Source organism: Hesperophylax consimilis, chromosome 12 (genome assembly GCF_061612785.1).
Source record: "Hesperophylax consimilis isolate HC1 chromosome 12, BYU_Hcon_1.0, whole genome shotgun sequence".
Lineage (NCBI taxonomy): Eukaryota > Metazoa > Arthropoda > Insecta > Trichoptera > Limnephilidae > Hesperophylax > Hesperophylax consimilis.
The window spans coordinates 25,032,023-25,059,677 of NC_142847.1; the positions used below are offsets into that span (position 1 = coordinate 25,032,023).

At 36.5% G+C, this 27,655-nt stretch overlaps 1 protein-coding gene across 1 annotated transcript; it reads left to right on the forward strand.

The window, feature by feature from the left end:
- Positions 1-10,165: 10,165 nt before the first annotated feature.
- On the forward strand, positions 10,166-27,655 carry LOC149419369 (inactive fucosyltransferase B-like). The gene is made up of 4 exons (XM_089637974.1): positions 10,166-10,173; positions 11,583-11,834; positions 23,578-23,838; positions 27,163-27,655. Exons 1-4 carry the CDS (start codon positions 10,166-10,168, stop codon positions 27,653-27,655), a joined length of 1,014 nt encoding a protein of 337 aa, XP_089494100.1.

Consider the following 27,655-nt stretch of genomic DNA (forward strand, 5'->3'; position numbering starts at 1 on the left):
CTTATAACTAAGATTAATGTCGAGTGATTTAAAACTAAGACTTTTAACTAATGACTTAAGTTATACATATTTTTATGACCAAGTGGTCATTTACATAATACCGCTATAATACGTCTTACTTCTACGGCTTAAACTAGAGATTTACGACTAACATACATATTTAATTTATATTTACAAATACCGATTGTTATGATTGATATTATAGCATTAATATTATATTTTGTGGAAATTTGGCTGGTAATTTAAAAGTAACCTTTTTATTGTTGTTGTCACGTCCCAATATTTCGTTTCCAATTTTCTATCGATGTTAATGTTGGATCTGCTCAGACGCAATGGACGCAAGTGGTTTATTTGTGCTCTAGAGTGAAACTTTGAGGGTGGGTGATTTATTTATACTTTGAGGAAACCCTGAGGCACAGAATAAATAAGAACACAAGAAATGCGGTGTGGGCGTGTTTCGTGATTCAAAAGTCGGGGAGATTCTATTTTATATTTCAATTACAGAATTGTGTTTCATCGTCGCTGTGAAATTTTAATTTCGATCAAATGGCATGGTGATATACGATGTCAAGTAAGTAGACAGCGCGCGTGCTAAATGGGCTAGAACAAAAGGTACTGAGTGGTGACTTCGGTTTCCATTCAATTCTATATTTTTATCTAGTCAGTGCCCTGAGGGAATTTTCAAAATTCCGAACAACTCCAGGTACACATCAGTTAGTATTTATACATATAGTTTACTAAAAAAAAGAAAATTAACTTATTTTAATTTGTTTAAATCACCAATAAAGGGTGCAGCAACTCTCAAATTATAATTAACCATTTATTTGCACAGCCCCATTTAATTTCACTTGAATCCTGACAATCGCTTATTTATAACAATAATATTATGTACTTCGAATACTAGGACAACACGAATACTGACTTGACACGGCCCGACTCAATTATTTGATAGTAATAATAACATTTTTATTTTGTGAATACGAACGAATTATAATCGTTTTAGTGAAATATGACCTCAAGGGCGCTGGTTCACTTGATCGTGCCATATCTTCCACGGGCGTCCCCGACTTCTATTGTTTACATTCGCGTTATACCTTCTCCTTACTTTCTCTATAATTAAATAAAAATATTTGAAAGGATTTTTTTGTAATGTGAATAACGCACAAGATTCCCAATTACTCGTCTGGAGCCACTGAGACTGTGGCATTTTGTGAGACGGATGGGAAGGAGATGGGGAAGTGTAAAGTGGGGGAGTACCTGGCTATTCAGATCTGGTCACCAAACACAACTAAAGCCATTTCAAGCAATGTTTCAATTCTGAATAGTGGTCTTTTATCACGGCGATACGGAGAGTATATTCAACTCGAATTATTAAAGCAACTGATTTATTGTTTTGATAATAATGTAAAAATAAACATTAAAGTAATTAAAAATTGATTCGTAAAACCGAGTGATTACTGCATTCATACTAGACTTGGCTCCCTCTTTTATATACATATTTACCATTTAGCATAGTTTGTACTGTTTTAATACGCAAAATTTTTGTTCCAAATATCTGTTTTTTAATACATAAAATTAATTTCAAATTAGATTGATTTACGTAGTTTAAAATATAATATTACATCGTTATTAAGATATTTTATAAAAATCTTAATAAAAGTTCGCTCTTAATCCGCCAGAGGTGCGATCTGTCGGCCAACAGGGAAACTACTCTAGCTACCGTGCATATCGGCCGGTAAAGAAGGGATGGACTGGAGTTGTTGGACGCCTGGGAAAAGGCGGCCCCGGCCCAGATGAAAAACATTTGCTGGTGAATTTAAGAATTATTGAACACTGACCTCTTGTGCCAAGTTATAAAGTAAGAAAACTATTTTATTTTTACTGAGTAGGAGAGAACACGCATTGATCTAACATTTTTTCACGTGAAACCTTTTTTTCGAGGTGCTGTTATGGCCAAAGACGACTTAAAAATGCAGAAAACCATACAATATTGAAATATCCCTCGTGCGATGGACTAATTTCATTTTGAATATAAGATGATAGCCTTCTTGGAAGATTTCCATTCTCACTAATCTTCTGGAGCGTGGAAAGCGTTAGAAAGGTGAAAAAATTAAAAATGTCAATGGAATCAAGTAATTTTGTACATGTTGGAAAGTTGATCACAAACCGTTTTTCTTGATTTTACAAACTGACCAAAAACGGAACTAACGAAGATTATATATTTTTGTCCTTTCATATTATCTACAGCAGCGACGCCCCCGACTGCACAAATAAGCGTATCTCAATAATGGAGCCGGGTTTGAAGTTCTTTCTGACCTCGCTACTAAACAAAATTGTTTTATTTTATTTACACGAGTATTATCTTTATTACACATTGAGAATGTGTTTTAAATACTTAGAAAAGGACATTATTTATGCACGAATGTAGTAAATTATTCAATAACCATAACCACCGTAAATATAAACTGAGTGATGTAGTCGTGGGCGTGTCTGTATGCCCGAAGGAAGTTTCACAGAACTTGAATATTAACTTTTGTGAAACAACTGACCCTAAAGGCAGTATCAGATGATTCACTCGGGTGAATGTTCATTTTTATTTCATTCCGTGTTCACACGGCACATACAAAATGTTATATAAATGAACATCCATCCGTCCTTTCCCACTATGATGTCGTCGAATGAAATCGTGCGCTTTGGACTTTGTTTGATTTGATGAAGAATTTTACCAAAAAGAAGCAAAGGAAACGTTTACAGTGGTGGGTGCAACCATGGATTGTGAATGTGTTTGCGCACTTCAAATACATTATTGAGAGAATTAGCCGAAAAAGATCCAGAATCATACTTTTATCATCATCGAATAGATTAAAGTAAATTTGAGGAACTGCTACTACTTGTTGCTCCGTTAATAAAGAAAGAAGATACGCTAAATTATCGAATATTCCGCTTCATGCAAAGGCTTTTTGAAAAAAACAACGCTTGATTTCATCTTTAATATCTAATGGAGACAACTATTTTAGTCGGGGTTTCATGTAAATACGGACAAAATAGCTTTTTAGGTGGTTAGCTTGGGTTATTTTGATAATTTCTTCCTTCAAACATAACTTTGATTGAGAAAAAAATGGAACCCTTTGATCATCTCCGCCCAACATAAAAAGTTCACACTTCACACTTCTGGAAATTTAATGTTCAGTAGTCATAACGTACATATTGCTTCTGGTAGGCAATTAAAAAAATAATGTCATCGCCAGTCACGGATAAAATACTTGTGTGCATTATAAGTAAGTACCTACTTAAGTTTAATTCAAATATAAAATTAGTGAACGTCGAATATGTTGCGGAGTGGACAGTATATAAATAATAAAGTAGCAGAGTAAAAATGATTTGCTACCTTTTTTTAAAACGGAACAAGTATTTTATAATATTTGGTGGATTGTTTACATTCCTTACATTGTACGTAATTTTTAAATCTGCCAAACACGGCACAAGTGTTATCCCTGGTGGGGATGAACTATTTTGGAATTTTAAAACAACTGGAAAAGTTTTAAGTGATATTGACAAAAGTGTTAACAACTTTGACGTGGCTAGCTACTTGCATACAAAAGAGGTACCTATTTGTTGATTTTTGTTTTATGGTAGAGATGGTTTATACCTGAAATGGGTTGTCATTGCGGTTCCAATTACCAAAGACCGACATGGAACCTGTACTTTAAACTTAGTTACTTTTGGAACCGGTTCTTGAAAAATTTCAAAACAATTAATCACTTTTCATAATTTTTCCTAATATTTTAAATTTTTTGTATAGTTGAGCAGTTATCTTTTGTCAATATTGGCAAGATAATTATAATGTAAAAATATGGAACAAGCTAATGATCTATTGAAAATAAATGTTTTATTATTATTATTATTTCATAAATATCCCGCAAGGAACCGGTTCTAAATTTTTATACTTACGCATATACTTAGATGTTAATAGCGAGAAAGGTGCAACAATGAGTACAACAATACGGGCATCCAATTTGGATGTTTGAAAAGTTTTACAGTTATTGAATAAAGTTTTTTTTAATATGAATACCGCACAAGAGTCCCAACTTCTCCCAACCGTCTGGAGCCAGTGAGACTATGGCATCCCGGATCGGGGTATGTTGTGAGGCTGAAGGTTGTGTGGAGGGGAAAAAGAAGAGCAAGAGAAAGATGGGGAAGTACCTGGTTATTCATATCTGGTCGCAAAACAGGGCGTAAGTCATTTCAAGCAACGTTTCAAAACAGAATGGTGCTCTTCAAATAGAACGATACTGAGAGTATCTTCCGCTCTTGTGTTCTTCTTATTTATTATTTTAAAGATGAACTAGAACTTCCTTTTTTGAAGTTGAACAACATATATGACACATGCTATATGAACGCAATGCATCTGTGTGAGTGCTGTGATCGCACAAACTCTGGATGCGAGCTGCCATAGATATAAAGACTATTGGGGGACCTTAAAAAATATTTGGACATATTATGAATTTAAAAAATATATATTTAGTGTAAAAAAGTACCTACAGTTTTTTTCAACAATATTTTAGAAGTCCCCTAGAAGTTCCCTACCAGTCATTCAAATTTAAAAAAATTAAGTTCCATTTAACTTTCATGCTGAATGAACATTTTCATAAATAGAAACTTATTTTAGTTATTTTATTTACAGTTTCGGGAAACTAGTATAATTTTTTTTGTTTTTTGACAAATAAAGGGTAAATACTTTTTTTTACAAATTCTTTTTTTTTATGTGACAGCTCACAAGAGCGCCTCTGTCTCTACAGTGTAAAGGCAGGGGAGCTATGTCGCCATCCGGCTGGAAAGCGTTGGGAGGCGGGTTAAGGTAGGGGTTGTAGAAAAAAAAACAGAAGCCTCACTCACTAATTTCCCTCTTGTAGGTACTACAAGTTTCCGGACACCGTATATATTAGGTAATAATTTGGTAATTATACAGTCTGACATTATTTAGTAACTAAATAAAAATAGTATAGCTCTGCGATTGTTTAAAAGGTTTTAAATAGCGAATAGAAAATGAATATTAGTTTAAAGAATCTCAGTGGTTTTGGAACCGCCGACTGGTCTCTAGACCCGTCGCCTTCCGCCGCAGTGAGAGTGATATATTCATTCGTCCGTCACTCCTGGACACACTGATCCCTAAATTCCTACCGACCCCTCATACCTTTTTCCTTCCCAGAACCTTCTCTCCTTCCTTTCCTTAAAAAGACCCTCCACACAACATCCTCAAAGATGACATAGGTCCTGACTGAAATTATTTTCCTCTTCACCTATTGCTTTGAAATTTTGAGACAACGTTGCTTTCGAATACGCGTGTGTTTTTATATACCTGTATTATATAGATGTCAACAGTGACACTTGAAGTTATAAATAACCTGCTGGTCGATGGGGTGGAATAACGAATAGGTGGTGCATATATCTTCTTTATCCTTGTTCTTGAGGATAGTGCAATTCGTTGATTTAGACCGATTAAATGTGCTCGCTAGATCAGCCACGCTCATTCCTTAATGATTGGATTATTTATATAGCGCCGTTTTCGTGAGAAAATCACCTCAAGGGAGCTTAACAACTTAATTTATACATAGATCACTTAGACTTAATTACTTTTGGTTTATAACTAAGTTTCATAGATAGAGAGAGACTTATAACTAAGACTAATGTCGAGTGATTTACAACTAAGACTTTTAACTAATGACTTAAGCTATACATATTTTTATGACCAAGTGGGCATTTTTACACAATAGCGCTACAAAACGACTTACAACTACGGCTTAAACTAGAGATTTACCCCTAACATACATATTTAATTTATATTTACAAATACTGATTGTTATGATTTCTGCGCGTGGTGTCAGTTATAAAATATTTAAAAAAAAATGTTTACGCGTAATAAACGGTTAATAACGGTGAAAAAAAAGTCAAATAGAAAATCCCCTGGACTGAGCAATGAAATACTACTGATGAATAAAACAATAAAAAAAGGTCATCATTCTGGATACGACAAGTTGAAAAGGTGAGTCTTTAGTTTTGCTCTGAACTCAGATGAGCTGTCGATCTTTCGCAAATATGAAGGGAGTTTGTTCCAAGCTGTTGGGCCTGCTACTGCAAAAGCTCGGTCTCCAAAATTAGTATTGTGATTGCGCATAGGTACTGAAAGTCTACCTATGGCTGTTGAAGATGCTGATCGAAGCGTTGCTTGCCTAACATTAACATCGTTTGGAATGCAGAGTTCCGACAAGTAGGGTGGCGCCATATCATGTACGGCTTTAAAAACCATCCAGCAGAGTTTGAATTGGATTCTCTCAGGGCACTTAAGCCAATGAAGGTTCCGCAAATGTTGTGAGATGTGGGAATATTTGGGAACACCAGTTATCAGCCTTGCTGCAGCATTGAAAACTGACTGAAGTCTGTCAGTGTATATTTTAGGGAGACTTGCGTATATCCATTGCAATAGTCGAGTCGTGATACAACGTAGGAGTTTACTAACATCTTTGTGGCGCTAGCCGGAATATTTCTTTTTATAGATTTGATTTGACGCAGGTGAAAGAAACCTGCGCTTACGGTTTTGTTAATTTGGGATTTGAGTGAGAGATCTTCATCTAGATGAACACCTAGGAGTTTAATGCCATTTTTAGGGATGATGTTGCAGCCAGAAGTAATGAGAGGAGTTTTGTCTAACATTGACTGGCGCTTTTTTGTTGCTGTCCAGAGAAATTTGCTATCGTTTTTCAATTATTTTACGTTTTATTTCTACAGTTACTTTTATTCTCTTATGGCTGTCTTCTTTTCGTTTTTTTTCAGCAGGGACATTTTTGCAAGGGTTATTAAACTTTGCACAAAAAATTACAAATAATGCCTGAACACAAATTTCGAAAAATGTATGATCACATGCGACATTAAAGTGGTAACGGAACGAGTGCTAACCAGAGACCGTCCCGGCTCAAAAGTGAGTGACGTGAAGATGGGACTTGCCCTTACTGAGTCACTCGTAATAGCCCAGCTACACTACTCGCGAAGTTGATCGAAGTTGACCGAATACGATAGTGTGGGCACGAACTTCACTTCGCTTCGGGCAACTTCGCTTCGCTTCGCCCGACTTCCGATTGTTGTCGGTAAATGCGCCCGAGTCAAAGGACTGGATTGAGTTACTCGCGAAGTTGCACGAGTGTGTGGGCACGCACTACGAACTTCGGCTAACTTCGTCGAGGACTTCGTCGAAGCGTCGAAGCGTCGAAGCGAGTAGTGTAGCTGACGCTTTATGCGAAATGTCGCTCGTTAAGGGAGCACTTTTTGAATTTTAGAATGGATAAATAAATTAAATGAAATTTTTGAAGTGGAAATTAACCCACATTCCGACATCCGATCGAGTTGAAACTCGGCGGAGAGACTCGTTGTCGATGACAATGTATTCTATCAAATTTCAAGGAACTCATGGACACACACACAGGCACGCCCTTTTCTGAAATGGGAAGACATTATATTTAAAAATTACCGCAGATAACATATTAAATAAATGTTGATACTATCCAATTAGGAATTAGCTTAGGTGTTAGCGGTGTTGACTCCAGTTTTCAGGGTAGAGAGTTCAATCATTTTTTTTTCAAGTTTTAAAAGATATTTCGAAAGTTCACAGCAGTTTAAGAGGCAGTCCCTTTGGAGGAATGTTCAATCCTTAGTCAAAGCAGAAAAATATCTTTGAAATTAGCTACTAGCCGGTTCAAGAGATGGCGCAAAAATTGGTGAAAAATTGAAAATAGATGTAGGTATTACAGTTAAAAAAAATATTTTTGATTTTTTCAGTACTTTAATTTATCGGGACTGGGCAGGTACCTTTACCTCAATGAAGAACAGCCGCCAGCCAGGAACAAAAGCTACAAGATATTGATTTGGAAGGATGGAAAGGAAATGGAGCAACGGCATCTTTATTACTATCATGAGATACGGTAGGAACCTAATTAATTAACAAGACAAGTCTATATATTAAAAAGTCGCTAAAATTGCATATATATGTCGAATTTGTATTGAGGGGGTATTTCACAATACTTTTGATAGCTTATCCATAACAGGATAACGTATATTAATAACTAGCTGTTCCCTGCCACGCGTTGCTGTGACTCAGTCTGTATGTGCATATAGAGAAACAATAGAGCGTGTTGCTGTTACGTCCAACAGATGGCCCTGTTTGTCAAAAAATCATTTTTGTCCAACAGATGGCACTTTTTTTCAAAAAGCATGTTTTTACCTGTCACAGGTGACATCTATATAATATAGGTATATAAAAACAAACGTAGGTATATTCGAATGATACTTTGCGTCAAAATTTAAAAGCAATCGGTAAAGAATTTTCGTTGATTTAAGATTTTGAATAGAAGATTCATAGGGCACGAGGGGTATTTCAAATTTTAAGTTTTTTTTTATTTTTATTTTTTTATTTATTTATTTTTTCATGTTCTCCATGAAACGGTTATACACCAATATATCATGGAGAAGATTACAAATTAAAAGGTTTACACAGGCAGTTTTACTATTTTGTCACATTGTTGGGTGTTTTGTGCATTTTCGAAGTCGCCTGTGTCAAAAAGCACCACATTTTAAGACAGTAAACCCCGCGAAGCGACAGATTTTTTAAATTTAACCCAAAACTTACAACTTTGAACTCGTTTTAATAGAAAACGGAGGCTCAAATAAAAAAATATTTATTTAACACAAAATGTACTCGAAATGTGGAGTGTATAATATGTACCTAATACACGGTGTGGAAGGAGTGAATATGGGCCTTGGATAGACCCATGCTGTAGGAGGGAGGAAACACAGATGACGTCAAATCCATAGCTTAGCTGTTGTTGTCAATGTGTCCAATTTTACATTATAACAATCATAATCACAAAGAGAACGCTTTTTTCCGTTTATACTTTTAACTGTTACGGCCGAAATTGGCCTCCGTGGTCGACGGGTAAGGCGCAAATCCCGGCGTGCGCAAGTAAATTTTATTTGATTAATTTGTGTTATTAAAATTATATATATGTATTATATTGGCGGCACCTACCAGAATGGAAGATACTCTCAGTATCGCCCTGGTAGGACCACCATTCAGAATTGAACAGTTCCTTGAAATGGCTTTGGCCGTGTTTTATGACCATATCTGAATAGCCAGTCCTCGTCTTCCTCTTCCCTATCTCCTCCCCATCCCAATACCTTCAGCCTAACGACATACTCCATTTGGGGATGCTATCTCACTGGCTCCAGACGGTTAGTGGCAGTTGGGCGTCTTGTGCCGTTTCATATTTAAAAAAATCGGTATCAAATATAAAAATTTTGGATCCAGCTATGGTTCGATGCATTTTAAGACAATAAACAGCTGACAGTATCCCCGTTGAAACCGAATTTTTAAAATTTTCAAGTTTTCGGTTTGCATCTACCACTAGTTTCCGGAAACCATCTATATAATATTGATTATCATATATATGTGTAAATATTTTTTATTATTAATAGTGCATAGAAATTTTAAACTTAACATCCCTTTAGAACACATAAATTACCTGTCGTTAATGAATCTTTTAAATATTCCAACATTAGAAAACAGAAGAAAAATAAACGACCTAACCTTTTTATTAAAATTATTGAATTCTAAATTCGACTGTTGTGAACTCCTGCATTTAATAAATCATCACATAACTATACGTACAACAAGGCAAATATCAACATTTTACATACATACATCTAATTCCTACTATAGTTTTCGTTCTCCAATACAACGTTTACAGTCTGGGTAACAAATACTTAAACAATATAAATGTGTTTGACAATAATTTGAACTTGGCAAACTTTAAACAGAGTATGTGCGAACTATTTCTACCTAATTTGTAAACTATTGTTATCAACCAATTTTATACCTTCTTATTATCATTATCGTTTAATTGGAGGATTTCGGCAGATAACCCGTATTTTTTAAAGTCTTATATTTTATGTAACCTATATTTTATTAACTCTGATATTTTTTTAAGATACCTATATTCTGTTAATACTGATTGGTTATGTAAACTGTACAACTAAAAAATAAAGATGTACATTATTATATGTAAAGGCCCTATAGACGTTTAAATAAAGTAAAATAATTATTTATTCAAAAGTTATTATGTGCAAGTAATTATCGATTCATTAAAGCAGCGTTTAATTACCGCAAACATACACTTTTATCGCGCTCAAAATAATGTGTGATGAAAAAAAATAATTTCCGTTGATAAATAATAATTTTTGCCACTTTATGCCCAATCTCAAATAAAACTGCTTTAGCACCCCTAAAAAAAAAAGAGCGAGGATTCTGTGGACAAAATTACACAAGAGTTTCGTGGTAAAGTCGACGCTTCGGAGTTGGGCACGGGAGGACGAAAGGAAGTGGAATTAGATTAGATTGGCATTATGAAATTATTTATACGAGTCGTCAAGATTTTAAAATAATTATATTCTAAAACCGACAAGGGCGACATTACGACAATTTACGAAACTAAAATCAAGTGTTTGGTTTGGAATTTTCCCGCCCTCCCTCAAAAAATTATCTCTGCCTTTTAAATATGGAGACATATAAAGTGCTTATAGTGATAGAGAGCCATTAAATGCACCTACATTTGATCGTTTATCCGGCAGTGGTTCTTAACCTGGGTTCGATCGAACCCCAGGGGTTCGGTGAGTCAGTCTCGGGGGTTCGGTGGAGGTCAAGACCCCCGACTTATATGATTCGTGGTGACATGCCCCGCTTGTCCATCATTGGCTAAAGGTGATCACGCAGCGGTAGAGCTTGCGATTAGTGATTACCGGTCAAGATGGCCGCCCGAAAATGACCATAGTCATTTACTCCTAATTTTTCAAATTAGGAGGGGTTCGGTGAATGTGCATATGTAACTGGTGGGGTTCGGTACCCCCGAAAAGGTTAAGAACCACTGAGTTTATCGCATATTTTAGGATTCATGAAAAAAATCGTTAAATTTAAAATTGCCGTTTAAAATACATATTATGTCTAATTTCTGTGTTTTCTATGGCTTAGTTGATAAGCACTGCTATACATTTTAATTATAACATGCATTGGATGCATTGTAAACACGTGATAAATGATTTGTAAAAAAAAATATTTCAAATTTTCGATTCTTTAAATGTCAATAACTAATAAGTCGGAAGAGAGTGCGACGCATCTTTTGTTTATGATTAATCAAAGATTTAAAAGCGCTTGAGCTTATGAAATGATTGCAATAAATATCTCTTCAAATTGCCCACATTTTGGACAGCGTCAGCTCGCGGGCGTTTGAAAATTGGCCAAAATGTGGCCAAATAAGGTCCAGTGTTTATAAATAAATAAACCATAAATCGAAAATATACGTTATCCCATGGATAAACTATCAAAAAGATGGTGAAATACTCCCTGAATTTTTCGTACCTTTCATTCTACAGTAGTGAAGGCACCTGAAGTGCTACAATGCCCGGCGTATGTGCTCATTTGACTCGCGAGGATGGATAAATAAAAATGATTTATCCGTACGTCCATAATATGGAAATTTCAGGTACGACCCTTTCGCCAAGTGCTCCGTCAACAACTGCTACCTGGACTACAATGACAGTTCCGCGGCGGATGCTGACGCGATATTGGTCCTGCTCCACCGGTTGCAGGGGGCTGATAGTCTGCCCAAAATCCCCAGGCCTGAAGGCCAGCGCTGGGTGTTCCTCACTGACGAGAGTTCCTTCAATACCTTCACTCTCGGACATGCCGAGCTGCCGGATCTGGTCGGGCTTTTTAACTGGTCAATGTCTTACAAGTAAGAATTTTTTTATTCGTTGCAGGAAGATTGACAAGTATTAATATATTTTCGACTGTTTCATTATTTTCTTCCTCAGACTTTTTAATAAGCCGGTGAAAAAAATATAGTGTGTGGCTAGCCTACGCACGACGGAAGTGAAACTTTTAGTATTCTTCTCTCTCTCTTTTCATTTCATTCTCTCTTTTTTTCTGTCTATTGACATATTTATATAAGTAGCATGTGATAAAAAAAATAAAAGTTATAAAAATATGGGATTCGAACCCGGGTCCTGCATAACGAGTGTCGAACGCTCTGCCTCTAGACCGCGAGGAGAGGTATCTCGCGCGACGAGAACCGCGTATACACCGTGTAATCCTCAATTGACTTGTCCCGCGCAAATTTTCGTTTTCAAACACGGCAAATGAATAATATCACATAACGTCTCGTTAACGCTTTATATAGGGTCGAATCGAAGATATATCGGCAGTGTTAAGTCATATCTGTCGTTTTTCAAAATATTTCCGTATATTTGTCCGTTTTGGAAAAGATCTATCGTGTTTTACCAGTCTCATACCCGTATGGAGTCTGAATTTGAAAAACATTTCTAAATTTTGAAAAACTCACTTACGGCTGTGTTTTTTTACTAAAAAAAACTTGTCACGCACGTCTGCGAGGGTAATTAGTCGCGTTATCGGCCTTGATTAGTAATTTTAATGATTGAAAATAAAAATAATTAATCAAAATACCGAGCGACTCTACCGGCTCGATTTGTAAGCTATATTTCGACCAAAATATCATATAGTCAAAATATTTAAAAGTCGCAGCACTAGAGCATTTTATCACTTTTCCTCTTATTAAAAAAATCACAAAAAGAAAAAAGAATTGTTAAAGCGGGGATCGAACCTCGGTTCTTCACGACGACAGTCGGGCGCTCTGCCTCTAGATCGCGAAGCTGAGTTTGGATAGTGACTTAAACTAGGTATATAATATTAGCTAGGAATATACGCTCCTATAGCGAAATGATCACAGTTTTTCGTGACGGTCATGAGTCGGTTTTACTCCGGTCCTCGAAATTGCATGACGCGCGTAAAGAAGTTTCACTTCAAAATAAAAACAACCTTAACACAGCATTAATTGAACGCTTGTATTTCGTCTGTCTGTAAATTTGATTGTACGTTCCGTTTCCGGTTCAAGGTGGTGGCCGTTTTAATGGTTCAGTCTCAAATGATTCTTTTTTCAAATGTCAAATCTTCATGTTTATTGAGACTTACTTATTTCCATTTTTCAATAATATTATGTACCTAAGAAAATTAAAAAATAGAATAGTCATTGAGATAATGACGTTTCTTTGGACAAATTGTATGATTTCTTATTTTAAATAGTAAAATGTTACATAAAATAAGTAGGTGTAATAAGTACCTACATAAAAATGTTTTTTGGTTTCGGTTTTGATTTATTAAATAAGAGAAAATTAGGAGCATACTGTTGACAAAATTACTCGGGCCTTACAAATAACCGTATAAAAATTTAAATTTGACGGTTTGTAAATGGTTGTTTAACCTTTTAGTGAAATTTAAAACACGTTTATTAGTAAGGGGCTTGTGAGTTTTTCTTGAAATGCGCATTCGTACACGATACGTTCATTAGGACCTTTCGCACACTGATATACACATGATCGTTGTGGTGCAACTTTAGGAGGGAAAACATTATTTTAATTAGCTATAAGGGTGTTACAATAATGCCAACTGAATCAAAATATCATCATCGGTGCCACCTTGAAGAGTTCAACTTCTGCCGGTTTCCTCCTATAGTATTTGGTCTTTGCCTTTACACTAGACATGGGCAAATTTATTTAAATTATTTAAACGGGTGACCATCGTGGGACCAGGGCCTCGATTCTCGACAAAGTCATTGGACTCGAACAGCGAGTGGTTCGACCCACTCGTTGTTCGAGTGAAATGACTTTTGACTATCTAAGTATGTACCGTCGACGAGACTCAAGAATAACAATGTCGACCGATGTATGTGCTTTCGACGTCGATCGCTACCCAGGACGTATCTACAGGACTACTGACTAGTAAGTCACAACTGAAAGAGACGTGTTGGTCGGACTGGCTAACTCACGGCGCGGTGGTTTGTCGATTGGGTATAGCGGTGACCGGCAACTTCCCAGCGCGCCGCCCGGGTGCATATTATCTCTAAATAGTAGAAAATAAAGTTGCTCTCCGCGTCTGTCTGAAGGTTTACATATATGTAGCGGTCGGATCGGGAGAGTCTTGTTGAGGGAGACCTTTTGACCACTATATTGGGACTCTCTTTCGAAACTTTACCTTGCACCGCAGTGAGAGGAATGAATTCATACTTCCGTCGCTCTTGGACGCATTGACTCCCAGATTATATTTATTTATACTGGACTTTCCAACTCAACAACCAACTCAAATTCCGGATGAGCTAAATAATGATGAAACGACTAGAGCGCCATCGGTGGCAGAAGTAAGGGCTGCCCTAAATAAATTGAAAAACAATAAAACACCGGGAGGAGACAATATCCCTTCAGAGCTCTATAAATATGGAAACGAACATCTGAAAAACCTGCTACACAATCTTATTGAAAAAATATGGACCGCCGAAAGAGTACCAGAAGAGTGGCAAACTAGTATAATATGCCCCATACATAAAAAGGGAAACAAATTGAAATGTGAAAATCACAGAGGAATATCGCTACTTTGTACAGCGTATAAAATCTTCACAACAATTTTGAAAGAAAGACTAAAACGTCATTCAAAGAACTTGCTGGGAGAGTATCAGGCAGATTTTAGGAGGGGGAGATCCACCACTGATCAACTCTTTACTACTCGACAAATCCTGACAAAATGCTGGAAATTCGATATAGACATATATCAACTATTTGTTGACTTTAAGCAGGCATATGACAGTATAGATAGGGAGAAAATATATGAAATACTCCTAAATTTTGGTATACCGCCCAAAATAGTCAAGCTTGTAAAAGCAACGATGGTTGGTTCACGATGTCGAGTAAGGATAGGAGGTGAAACAACGGAGGATTTTAACGTCTTCCAGGGGCTGAAACAAGGTGATGGCTTAGCTCCCACTCTTTTCAATATTGTTCTGGAGCACGTCGTGAGGAAGACAATGATTGCTACCGACTCAAACATTTGCTACAAAAGCAATCAAATAGTTGGATATGCAGACGACCTTAACATTGTCGGAAGATCCTTACAGGCTGTAAGAGAGGTGTTTGACCCTTTGGAGACAAGAGAGGTGGGCTTGCAAATCAATGAGAACAAAACTAAAATCATGATGCAAACCAGAACCCCACACCGCAGAATAAAAGATAAAGTGAATTTTAAAAACTCCTATGACTTTGAAGTGGTCGAAGAGTTTGCCTACCTGGGCTCCATCATAACGCAGGACAACGAAGACCCAGTAGAAGTAAGAAAGCGCATCACAGCCGCTAACAACACTTACTTCGCGTTGCTGCCAGTGTTCAAATCCCGAAACGTCCATAGGAAAACCAAAATAACCCTGTATAAAACAATTATTCGAACGGTCTTGGCCTATGGATGTGAGGCGGGAACACTGACAACAAAGTCTGCGGGACGGCTGGACACCTTCGAAAGAAAGGTACTTCGAAGAATCTTAGGAGCGGTGCGAGAGGGAGAGGCATGGAGAATCCGCCACAATAAGGAGCTATATGACATCTACCAAGCTCCCAGACTCTCTACTCATTTACGGCTCCAAAGACTAAGATGGGCCGGACATGTGCACCGAATGCCAAGCACACGTGTACCAAAGAAGGTTCTAACAGGACACCCGGGAGGCAAACGAAAGGCGGGCAGACCTAGGCTGAGATGGGAGGACGATGTCAGGAAAGATGCCAGAGGACTACTCCATGTTGCATATTGGAAGACGACGGCCGAGGACAGAGGGCGGTGGAGGCTCATGTTAAAGGAAGCCAAGGCTCGAAATGGGCTGTAGCGCCACTGAAGAAGAAGATACTGGACTTTCCTTTTCATTGGTCCATCCACAAGAATACTTCGGAGCGATGGTACTACGCACCGCTAGGCCGCCGCGCAGTAAAGTCTCACTATGGACTGCGCTGTAAAGCCTTAGACACATTACGCTATATTAAGCGCGCATAATTTGGGTTTGGCATATACGTATTATATGTTGGGGTGACACACTACGCTATGATCTTACTCAGGATAAAGCGTCAGATTAATTTTTTTTTATCGGATTGCTCCTGGATTAGATGAGATAACAACGGATTGCATTAAAATAGTAAAAAATGAAATATTAAAACCTATAACACACCTAATCAACCTTAGCATAACACATGCCTGCTTTCCTAATACTCTTAAAAAAGGACTGGTAAAAACTATTTATAAATCCGGAGATAAAATGGAAATAACTAACTATAGACCAATCACTTTGTTAAACTCACTATCAAAGATTTTCGAAAGACTATTAAAAAACCAAATAATAAAATACCTGGAAGAAAACAAATTAATCTCGGACAAACAATATGGATTTAGAGAAAAAAGAAGCACAAAAGAAGCTTTGGCAAGTACAATAGATTATATACATAGCAACTTAGATCAAGGGTTTAAATGCATAGCGATATATCTAGATTTGGCTAAAGCCTTTGATTCAATCTGCCACAAAACACTTTTTAAAAAATTAGAAAATATGGGTATCAAAGACAAAGAACTCCAACTATTGAAAAGTTACATGAGCGACAGAACACAGCAAGTCAAAATTAATAACTATACTAGCAAACCACTGCCGATTACACACGGAGTTCCACAAGGAAGCATACTAGGGCCCGTTCTTTTCACAATTTACATAAATGAACTTTGCAACATGGAAATAGATGGAGAAATAATTAGTTACGCAGACGACACAGTTTTAATATTTAAATCTAAGGATTGAAATAAGGTGTATAACAAAGCGAATCTAGGAATCACGCAATTGAAAAAATGGTTGGACTCAAATACACTTACACTAAACATATCGAAAACAAAATTCACAACGTACAGCATAACTAACACAGGACAGCCAAAAAACAATACAAACACCATAAAAATACACGAATGCATAAACACCAACATCTGCGATTGCCCCCCTCTAGAAAAAACAGAACAAATAAAGTATCTAGGAATCGTAATTGACCATAATCTTAGATGGACACATCACATCAAACAAATCACAAATAGGCTCCTCAGAACAATACAAATTTTCCTAAATATAAGAAACATATGTAAAATAAAACAATTGAAAACAATATATTTTGCACTATGCCAATCAATAATAGAATATGGAATAATTGCTTGGGGAGGAGCAACAAACGCAGCTATCACTCAAATAGAAATCGCACAGAAAACAATATTAAAGGTAATACTCAAAAAACATAAACTAACCGACACAGACCAAATATTTAAAAGCTGTGACGTACTTGATATACGCCAATTATATGTTAAAACACTACTAAACTACATTTTCGACCAAAAAAACAAACACAAAATATCACTAATAGACCGGTCAGACAAGCGTACAAAGAAAACATAAAAACTCCGACGGTAAACACTACCTTTGGACAAAGACACCATAAATACCACGCTATTAAAGCATTCAACAGTCTTCCACTTGAAACAAAAATTGAGGAAAATAAAAATAAATTCAAACACAAAATAAAAAAATGGATTAAAGAACAAAAAGACAATATTACCAAAATTCTATAACATAAAAGAATAAAACATATACACGCAACAAAAAAAAAAAAAAACACGCAACACGCACAAACACACAAATCATTGTAAACAACCCAATGAGGCCAACATTACTGAATTAGAATATGAAATATTGTAAAATAATGTATCAACAATAAAAAAAAAAAATGGGAAACTGCTGCCGAATATCATTTCTTTGTATGAGATCTGTCACTTTGACAGATGAAAGTCGCATAATAACGGCGCTCCGTAAATTGTTCTCACCCTCTCTTGCCGTATTGTATGGTGTTGGGAAGTAAGAGCTTCGAGATGAATTCGAGACAAGGTTAGAGAAAAATCTTGTAGACATTAGTCTGCTACCGGGGAGGATTAAAGAGAAAATCTACTTAGAAGGACTGAAATTATCTCTTGGGGAACTTGAAAAATTAGCCAGTAATGTGTCGGTGTTAGACATCGCTATTAATTCGGTAATTAACATCATTAAATAATAGGTTCTTTGTGTTAAATCTGGGATTTATTAATACTTCGCGTATTACAATGCTGACTCGATAGTCGACCTAACTAGGAGCTGGCTAAATGAGATCTGAAAACACCAAGTTTGTCTGGGAGCATTCTAACTGGTTCTGGCGACTACTGGCTACTAGCTGCCATCTTGCGGACTTCCAAGCAAGCCCTATGCACTGCCCTCTATGAGTGCATCTGTGAAGCTCTTACTTCCCAACATCCTCCCCTGGCTATCCCAAAACCTGGCTAAGATACTAGGCGTTGATAAATAAATAAATAAATAGATTCATTAAACATATTAATAATATATATTATATATATTTATCCCCTCTCGTACTTTGTTGATCTCGCGCGACGGTACGCCAGGTATATGTTGATCCGTTTGCATTTGTTGATCCATTACCCAACGGCTTGCATGCGTTGTAACTTGTAACCGCCAATTTCGCGCGCGTTGTCGTACTTTTTAGATCCTGTTAGTACATCCATATTCTATGAAAATGACTTTATACTTACAGAGGATAGACTGCCTCACGAGTATTTATATTGAAATGGAACTTTCGCAAACGTCAAATCCATGCTAAAAAAATCTTTTGAACTTGATTAAACAAAAATCGTAAATTTAATACATCATTTACTAGGTTTCGTGACTTAGCAGGGGTGCCCGGGTTCATGGGGTGAGGTTTGTCTGGTTTATTTTAAAAGAGAAATTTTGAACTTTGATTGAATAAAATTTTATTTTAATGTATCTTTTACCATCTCTCCCGACGTAAGTTTCTTGTAATGATTAAGTTGAAACAAAGCGTAATATCCATAATTTGTGCCTATTAAAATTGCGGCGATTAGATTGGTGAGAATTAAATTTTTCAAATTTTAAATTATGATTGCTAAAAAATTTATTCTAATTTGTTTATTACTAAACATGGCTAAAGTCATTTCAAGCTACGATTCCAACCAACGATGTTTAAGTATATGTTCGTCAATCAACAGGAGCCATAATGTCTGTACATCAGAGCCCTCGAGAACTATTACAATTATGTGTATCGCCGCCCCGGGAACCATTTATTAGATAACCAACACCCCTACCATAGGTCACCGCCAACGTTTAGCGAGATTGTTGTTTATTTCTTATATTTTTTACATCATATCCACACAGGAGGCCCTGAGGAAAATCGTAACCCTCAGGGCCTATGTCATCTTTGTGAATGCTGTGTTGAAGGAAAGGAAGGAGAGTGAGTTCTGGGAAGTAAATAGGTTTGATGGGTGGGTAGTAATCTGGGGTTCAGTGTGTTCGAGTGATATACATAAGAATCTAACTCTCCTACTGCGTTGCAAGGCGATGCGTTGAAAGAGGACTAATCGATCCGGCCCAACACGCAGTTATTAGGCAGGCGCATCTGCCGCCAAGCCCCTCACATACCTCACCCCATAAACTCGGGCACTCCTGATAAGTCACCAAACATATCAAACAACTTAGGGAGACCTATGGCAGAAGTGTGAGTTATCCAATAAATGGTTCCCGGGGCGGCGGTACACATACCCTCCTCCCAAATTGTGATAAACGTCTACTTTCAAATGTAAAACATAATTTAAAACGTACCTAAATGACGGCCTCCGTTATCGAGGGGTAAGGCTATCGACTACCAATCCGAAGGTCGCGGGCTCAAATAAATTTTACTAAAATTAATTTGTACTATTTTACAATTAGTGTTTGGCAACCAGATCTGAATAGCCAGGTACTCTCCCAACTTCCCCCTCGTCATCTCCTTCGAGGTTCACAATATCTTCAGTCTCACAACAACCCCAATTGGGGATGCCATAGTCTCACTGGCTCTAGACGGTAGCAGTTGGGACTCTGGTGCTATATTCATAATTTTTTTTAAAAATGAAAACGGAAATAGTGTCAATATGATAATCAGATAATGATTTATACATCAGTGAATAACATTCATTTAACATGACCACCCAACGAGAGGCTGATTTGTTTCACAGTTTATGAATGACACGTGCAGTGCTATACTAATACCAGCTAGAGGAGAGCGTAAAACACTTCAATATTTTTTATTTAAATTTTGATAATTCCTCGATGCTTCATATTAATGTTTCATAAAAAAATACAAATCAAATCACACCACATCCAGACAAAGAAGCCGATATGTTTTTATACACTAAAAACGTTTATTTGGATATTCTCTGTATGAAAACTAATTTCGTTAAAAAATAATAGTGTATTGTGAATTTGATCAGACCTACACTTCGTTGTTAAGACAATGCACCTGCGTGGCCGCCGGCCGGGATATAACAACACCCTGATTAGAATACATTTAATTGTTTTGTCTTTGATTTCATAAATATTTTTAATAAATTAAAAACGGCTATGGAATTCCACGTTTTGCCACCGCGAAACTATTGATTACTTAACACGGCTAAATATTTCAAAACGACTTATTAACGATTCCAGAATGTATTTTATTTATTACTGTTTTAAAAATTTATCTGTTTCTTTAGACAATTTTTTTTATAAAGTGCCTATAAACTACGTTTTATTACTTATCCACTGGAGCGATTTCTGCCATATTTTATACCGGTCGGTGGCCGAGTTGACATCGCGTTTGGGTCCCACCCAGGCATAGTGTGTTCAATTCCTGGGCTAGCTAAGTCCTCTATCACAACACAAGCAACATTTTCAGCTGACTGTGGTGGTAGTAGGAGATTTTCAAATATTGCCAGGTTATTCTTAACCCGGGAATGTTTGTCTTTCTTTTCAAAAAGTAGTTTATTTTGTTTCGGTTTTTATGTTTTCGGGGGATACCAGTACAATTGACCCAGTACTACAACTAAACCTCAGTTTTTTTTAAAGTTTCTGTGAATACAGCTCCCAAGTCTTGCTCAAGTGCATGTCCGTCCGTAACACTTATTCAATGTACTTATTTGTTCGTTGTCCTCTCGTTCCTATGTGAAGTTGCTATTTTAATTTTAATTCATAAATGAGATCCCTGAGGCGTATGTGTGGTTAAACCATGTTTGATCGTGTGAGGAATGTGGAGATCCGCAAAGAGTGCAAGGCTGATGTAAGCGTAATGAGTAAGATTAAGAAAGGGACGCTTAGGTGGTTTGGGCATGTAGAGCGAATGAGCGAAGATAGGAGTGTAAGAAGGATAGTGTAATAAGTTATGCGAATGCGAATGGTAGCAGAAGTCGGGGACGCCCGAGGAAGACATGGCACGATCAAGTGAATCAGATACTCGAGTCGGGCCATGTCAGAATAATAGAAGAGTATTATGAGACGATGAATGAATGTGAATGAGGCAAGAAGTGTGTGCCAAGACCGAGTTGTTTGGCGGTCCGTCCTCTCTGCCTACCCCTGCGGGGCAACAGCGTGATGGTTAATTAGTTAGTTAGTTAAATATACACATTGTTTGGGGGAAAGTTTTATCTCATTCATAAAAAAAAAACTTTTTCTTATTCTTTTTTTATTGAGATTAAAGCAAAATATGATATTAACATAATTATATTTTTTTTTATTTTATTACATTAAATAGTTACGGTTCGTGACTAGGCTGATTTTCTTGAGGCCAAATAGTGTATTTCGTTAAACATAATTTAAATTTTGAAAAATCATTATTCAACTAATTGAAAAACTTCTTTTCCTCGTCGAAGTTATTAAAATTGAACAACTATGTGCCTAAATTCTATATTTTAATCAACATTCCGTTACTGCTGCATTCCGTAAAAGCTGCAATGACTCCGGGGATGGGATCATTGAAACTTTTCACTCGATCGGTTTATGAGTATATAGCTTAATTTATATGAGATTAAAAAAATAATAATATAAGAATTTGGTAGACAACTAATTGTCTGCCGTTGATTATGAGGATTTTTATCGTAAACCTAAGTTTTATCGCATAACGTAGAAAATGCTTTAAGTCAAATTGGTTCAATTGGCCCCATATAATATTCATTTGGGCCACTGTGAAAAAAACTTCATATAAAATATAATCGAACAAATTGATTAAATATAATTGCCATTGTAACCACCTTGTAGCTGTTTTTTAGTTTATGCTTTATTTTATTTCACAGAAAGATGACCGACTTCCGGTCATATTGTTTTATAATATTAAATATGAGATGATTCTTTAATATTAAATTTATTATTCATTTTATAACCATGAACCCGGCCACCCCTACTAAGTCACGAAGCGTAATCAGGAGAGATGGTAATAGATGCAAGTTCAAAATTTCCCATATAACATTATGCCTTTTGCCGCCATTTTGGATTTTGATGGTCAAAAGGTATCCCTCAACCAGTCTCTTTCGATCCGGCCCGCCACGCAGTAGGTATTTTTTATGGATTTGATTTTATCTAATCTAAATACGCATACCTACATTTCTTATAAACAATTCAAGCAATAAACAGTCGAATGAACACGTCATTTTTATTTGAAACGGTACCATCTCACACTCATTTCATGCAATATTCGACTCTAGAGACTAATACTTTGAGTTCAATATCACAAAAGATTATGGAATCAGATAAAACCTTGTGATGAACAGTCCACCGATTGCCCCCTTGATTGGTTCATTTAGTAAAACCATATATTATATAGGGACACAGATCAACTTTGTCTAATAACTTCTTACCTGGATCAACATACTACGGGAATAGATCAATATATATGAAATTACCTATGCCAATTTGGGTAGATCAACATAAATTATGCATCAGATTTCCATACAAATTTTGAAAATTTTATGAACAGTACATCGAATGGTTTTTCTGGCAAACTGGCAACATTGATAATTATGCAATTATATTTAATCAATTTGATCGATTATTTTTTTATGTGAAGTTTTTTTCACAATGGCGCAATGAATATTTCATGGGGCCAATTGAACCAATTTGACTTTAAGCATTTTCTACGTCTTGCGATAAAAACTTAGGTTTACGATAAAAATACTCATAATCAACGGCAGAAAACTAGATGCCTACCAAATTTTTATTTTTTTAATCTCATATAAATTAAGCTATATACTCATAAACCGATCGAGTGAAAAGCTGCAATGATCCCGACCCCGGGGTCATTGCAGCTTTTACGGAATGACGAGACGACATAACATATATATATATATATATATATATAATTTCAACGTTCATTTTCGGGTTCTGTGAAAGACTTGTTCAAGTTCTGTTTTTATTTCAGTTTTGTCAAGCAACTAGCCTACAATGATATAAAAACAGAACTTGAATAAGTCTTTCACAGAACCCGAAAATGAACGTTGTAATTTGATGAATTGTTCAAATTCTCCGAAACAACCCGTCCTAACTGTAGAGATATATGAAACGATGGATGAATGTGAATGAAATAAGGAGTGTGGGCCGAGACAGAGTCGTATCTTTTAAAGAACAGCAGAACAAAACCGGCAGGAATGGAGGCATTTTCCAGAGGCAGCCAGAACTCTTCAAGGTTATTAGCACCGATGATGATATATTAAATACATATATTTTGCAGGGCCGAATCTGACGTCCCAGTCCCGTATGGCCGAACAGTCCTCCTACAAAAGTCTATCGTCTTGGAAGACTCATTGGATTTCCAGAATACGTTGAAGGCCCTCGTTCCCAACGCAAAGAAGAAACGCCGAGATGTGCTGGCAGCGATAATGATGTCCAATTGCTACACAGGCAATGGCCGCCTGGAATATGTTCAAGAATTGCAGAAATATATGAAAGTGGATTTTTACGGAGCATGTTCCTCAAGCGAATTAAAAAATGCGTAAGTTTTTGAGTTTAAACTGTGAACTATTTCCAAATATTTCAATTTTGTGGATATTATGCCTATAGATTTTTAAAATTTATTTTTATTACTTTTCTTTTTTATATACAGTTTGCACAAGTTTTGCTAACACCTCACTATGAGAACCTGTCCTGAGGTGTTCGCGTGTATTAGGAAAGTGTAATTATGCCGTCATAAGTAAAAACACATCATCGTCCTTGAGGTACTCAAGGAGGATTCTGTGGTTTGACCCATTGCAGCAGTAATGTATACATAATTATTAGACTGTCATTACACTATTTATACTCGTATGTAGACCGCATGTTATTTAAGGGTGGATATAAAAACGCCAGACGAACTGCCGAGTTGAGCCACGACTTATGGGAAAGGAACGAAGCAACCGCAAATGGCGCGAAACGCCGCTTGTGGTTGGTTCGTTCTTTTCCAGTGATTCGTGGATCGGCTCGCGCGTTTTTTCTCATGTTTATATGCGGCATTAGTTAGGTGCAGCAAGAGTAAAGGAAATAACACACTGAGCCGACGTACGCTACGTAAACAACTAATTGCTCCTAATGATTTGACAGTTAATTGAATTGCAGTTGGTTTGAGATGCATTTATTATACAGGGTGCCTGGGGGTAAAGTGCACTAAAAAAGACACATGACATTTTTTGAAATTCCTTAGCAGCACTTTTCATGTAAAAACCATTAATATGTTATATTTTGATGAGGGTGACGAGGTATATCATCAAAATGACAATTCAACACACCTACAAAAAGTGGAAGTTGAATTTACATTTCATGGACGAAATATCATGGAACCGAATTTGAATGCAATGATTGTAGTGCTGTGCTTTGTGTCAATAACTTTTATTATCTTCGCAAAGTGATCTGATAATTTAATGTACTTAGCAGTGTTTGACTTTAATTGTTATAATAAGTAAACTTTCATTGTCATTATCAACGCTTGTTTATGTAGTATGTCCAATATCTAGTGTGTATTTATTAAGGACTGACTTTAAAAAAAACATATTTTTTCAGTGCGTGTTTTCTCCAAAACTTACTTTTAACACTGTGGTTATTTGATTGTGATTTTTTTGTGCGTAATTGTGTTATTTAATTACTGTGACAATGATTGCCTTTACCTATGAAGAACCCGGATGTCCATTATATGTACGGGTTTCAGGCCAATGCCGCCCGCCGGGAATATGTACGTCGTTTTCCTAATGGAATTTTTTGAACGCTCGTGATTTTGTCCAAACGAGTACATGTATTCGCGAACAAGGCATAGGCCGAAGACCTCGAAACAACTTTTCTGCTAATTTACCAACGGGGGACGAAGACTTATTCTTGGCTACAATTGTGAATGACCCTACATAGTCACTTCGTAGAATTTCTGCAATGACTGGTAGAGTTCTATCTGGGATCTCTTCAAGAAGTAAAACCTGCACCCGTTTCATTGTCATTGCAGGGCCGTGACCCCGTATCAAGGATTGCATATGAAGAGTGGCTACTCCGTAAGTAATTTAAGAACTCGAACTTCATTGGGAGCATCCTTTGGATAGACGAGACCCAGTTCAACAGAACTGGTGTGATAAACCTGCATAACCTGCATCAATGGGCGGAAGAAAACCCACGCTTCGTTAGACAGATGCACCATCAGGTTCAATTCTCTATGAACGTTTGGACGGGAATCATTAACAATCAAATAAAGCACTAAATATGGTAACCTATTTTACCAAGTTTTAGTTTCATCACTTTTCATAACTTTATAGCACGTTTTAAAGGTGGGTTGAGTTGTCATTTTGATGAGTTATCCGGTCACCGTCTTTTTGTATGGAAAAGTTGGAAAAACTTATTTATCTTTTTTACTCTTACCATCATGTAGAATCACCTCCAGAAAACAGAGAACTTTACCCTCGGATACTCTATAGATCGAAAACGAATAAAAATGAATTTGCATTCAGCTATAAATGTAGCATAGCTCTTCAGCAGCTCATTAAAGGTAGCAGCAGACTGGAGGAGTAAGTGCAGGAGACACAATAGCAACATGAAGAATCGCTACGATCATTACCCAAGTATTATGATTAAGATTGAATAAAAATATTCTAAAACATAATTTTTTCAATATTATTCCCATTGTAACTATAGAATTAATGGCAATTGTTTGGTACCAATAATAATAAACTCCCGAAGTCGTGTATTTCATTGTTTTATGTCACCTTAAATATTGTTGTGAAGTGACCATTATTGAATGAATTGCTCATACAGAAGTACAAGAAGAATTGAATAGTTCCGTTTCTTAGAGTATGAAACTCTCCAAAAATTTGTCTATGTTTATTTATTTCGTGAATCCAAAGTGTTGTCTCTTTTTTTTTATTTTTACGAAAATATTAATTTAAAAATAACAATATTAGGAAGACGTCATCAAATTCACTTTCAGAATCTCAAGACAAGATAAAGTTACGAATTGCTTCTGCTGATAAGTGCAACAAGTGAAAAAATAAAATTAATCACCTAAAAAATGTATTTGAGTGGTTGTTCAGACTTTAGCCAAGAATCAAACCAAACGAAAATGCCACCTGTATCTGTATTGAGTAATTGAAATATCCGACAGATGTCTCCCCTAAGGGCAATAATTCTGATTATATATACCAATACATTCAAATGAATTAGGTTATAAATAGGCTTGCAAGCCCATTTTCTTTCTCTTCTCTCTCTAAATAACGGATCAATAACAACCATGAAATAATTAAGGAATTCGAGGGTCGTTGTTTTTTGTTACCAGTGATGTGTGTTTTAAAGAATAAAACTTATCAATCATATTTCTTGGTATCATTAATTTAACGAGGCCATTACTGTAACAGTGGTCTTACGTTATGTTTACATAACGTAAGACCACTCGTCACGTGGACACACGCGTCGCGTGCGTAAGACCAGTGTGCACTCGACGTGGGAACGTAGTATTTGCGTGCATTGCGTGCTTGGACTGAGTGTGTCTGTACACGCCTTATTAATGGATGGATTTTTTAAAAATTACTTATCACCTTATTTATGGATGTATTTGGATCTTGGTATATAAAACATGCTGTGTGTCGAGCTCAATTATATATATTCCAAAAAAACAAGTAGATTTCTTCCAGTACGCATTGATTTTGTAAGCCTCAAAATAACTTGCAAAAGTTTTTGTATAATTTTTTTTTTGACGAACTTGAAAGTCAAACAATTACACAATAGAGTAAAAATAAGGAAACAAACAAACATGTGTAGTTAAAAATTTTACTCCCTGCAGAATGAAAGAAGTTTAATTACGAATAATTTGCAGGTGTCCTGGTTCTTATGGCGATGACTGCGAACACTTGGAGGATTATCTCTTCTACCTGGCGTTTGAGAATTCAGACTGTGACCAGTACATGACTGAGAAAGTTTTTAGCCACGGCTACCGCAAAGGAGCTGTGCCAATTATCATGGGATCAAGGAACGAAATCAACTTACTCCTTTTGCCTCCCCACTCCTACCTCAACGTTGTAGATTTCAAAAGTCCCAAAGACTTGGCCGATAATTTATGGTTCATTAATGCAACTCTAGAAGATAGTTACTGGCAGCTGCACAAGTGGAGGACGAACCTAGCCGTGCTTAACGAGCATGGATATATGAACACTTCCTCTGTTCATTACTGTAGGCTGTGCGAGGCCTTGAATTATAATGATGAACAACCAAAAGTGTACGGACTTGAAGAGTTGAAACATTTCCTAGATTCTCAGTCTAATTGTTATGATGAAGTGACGAAGAGTCTATCTGTCACTAACACTCACTGA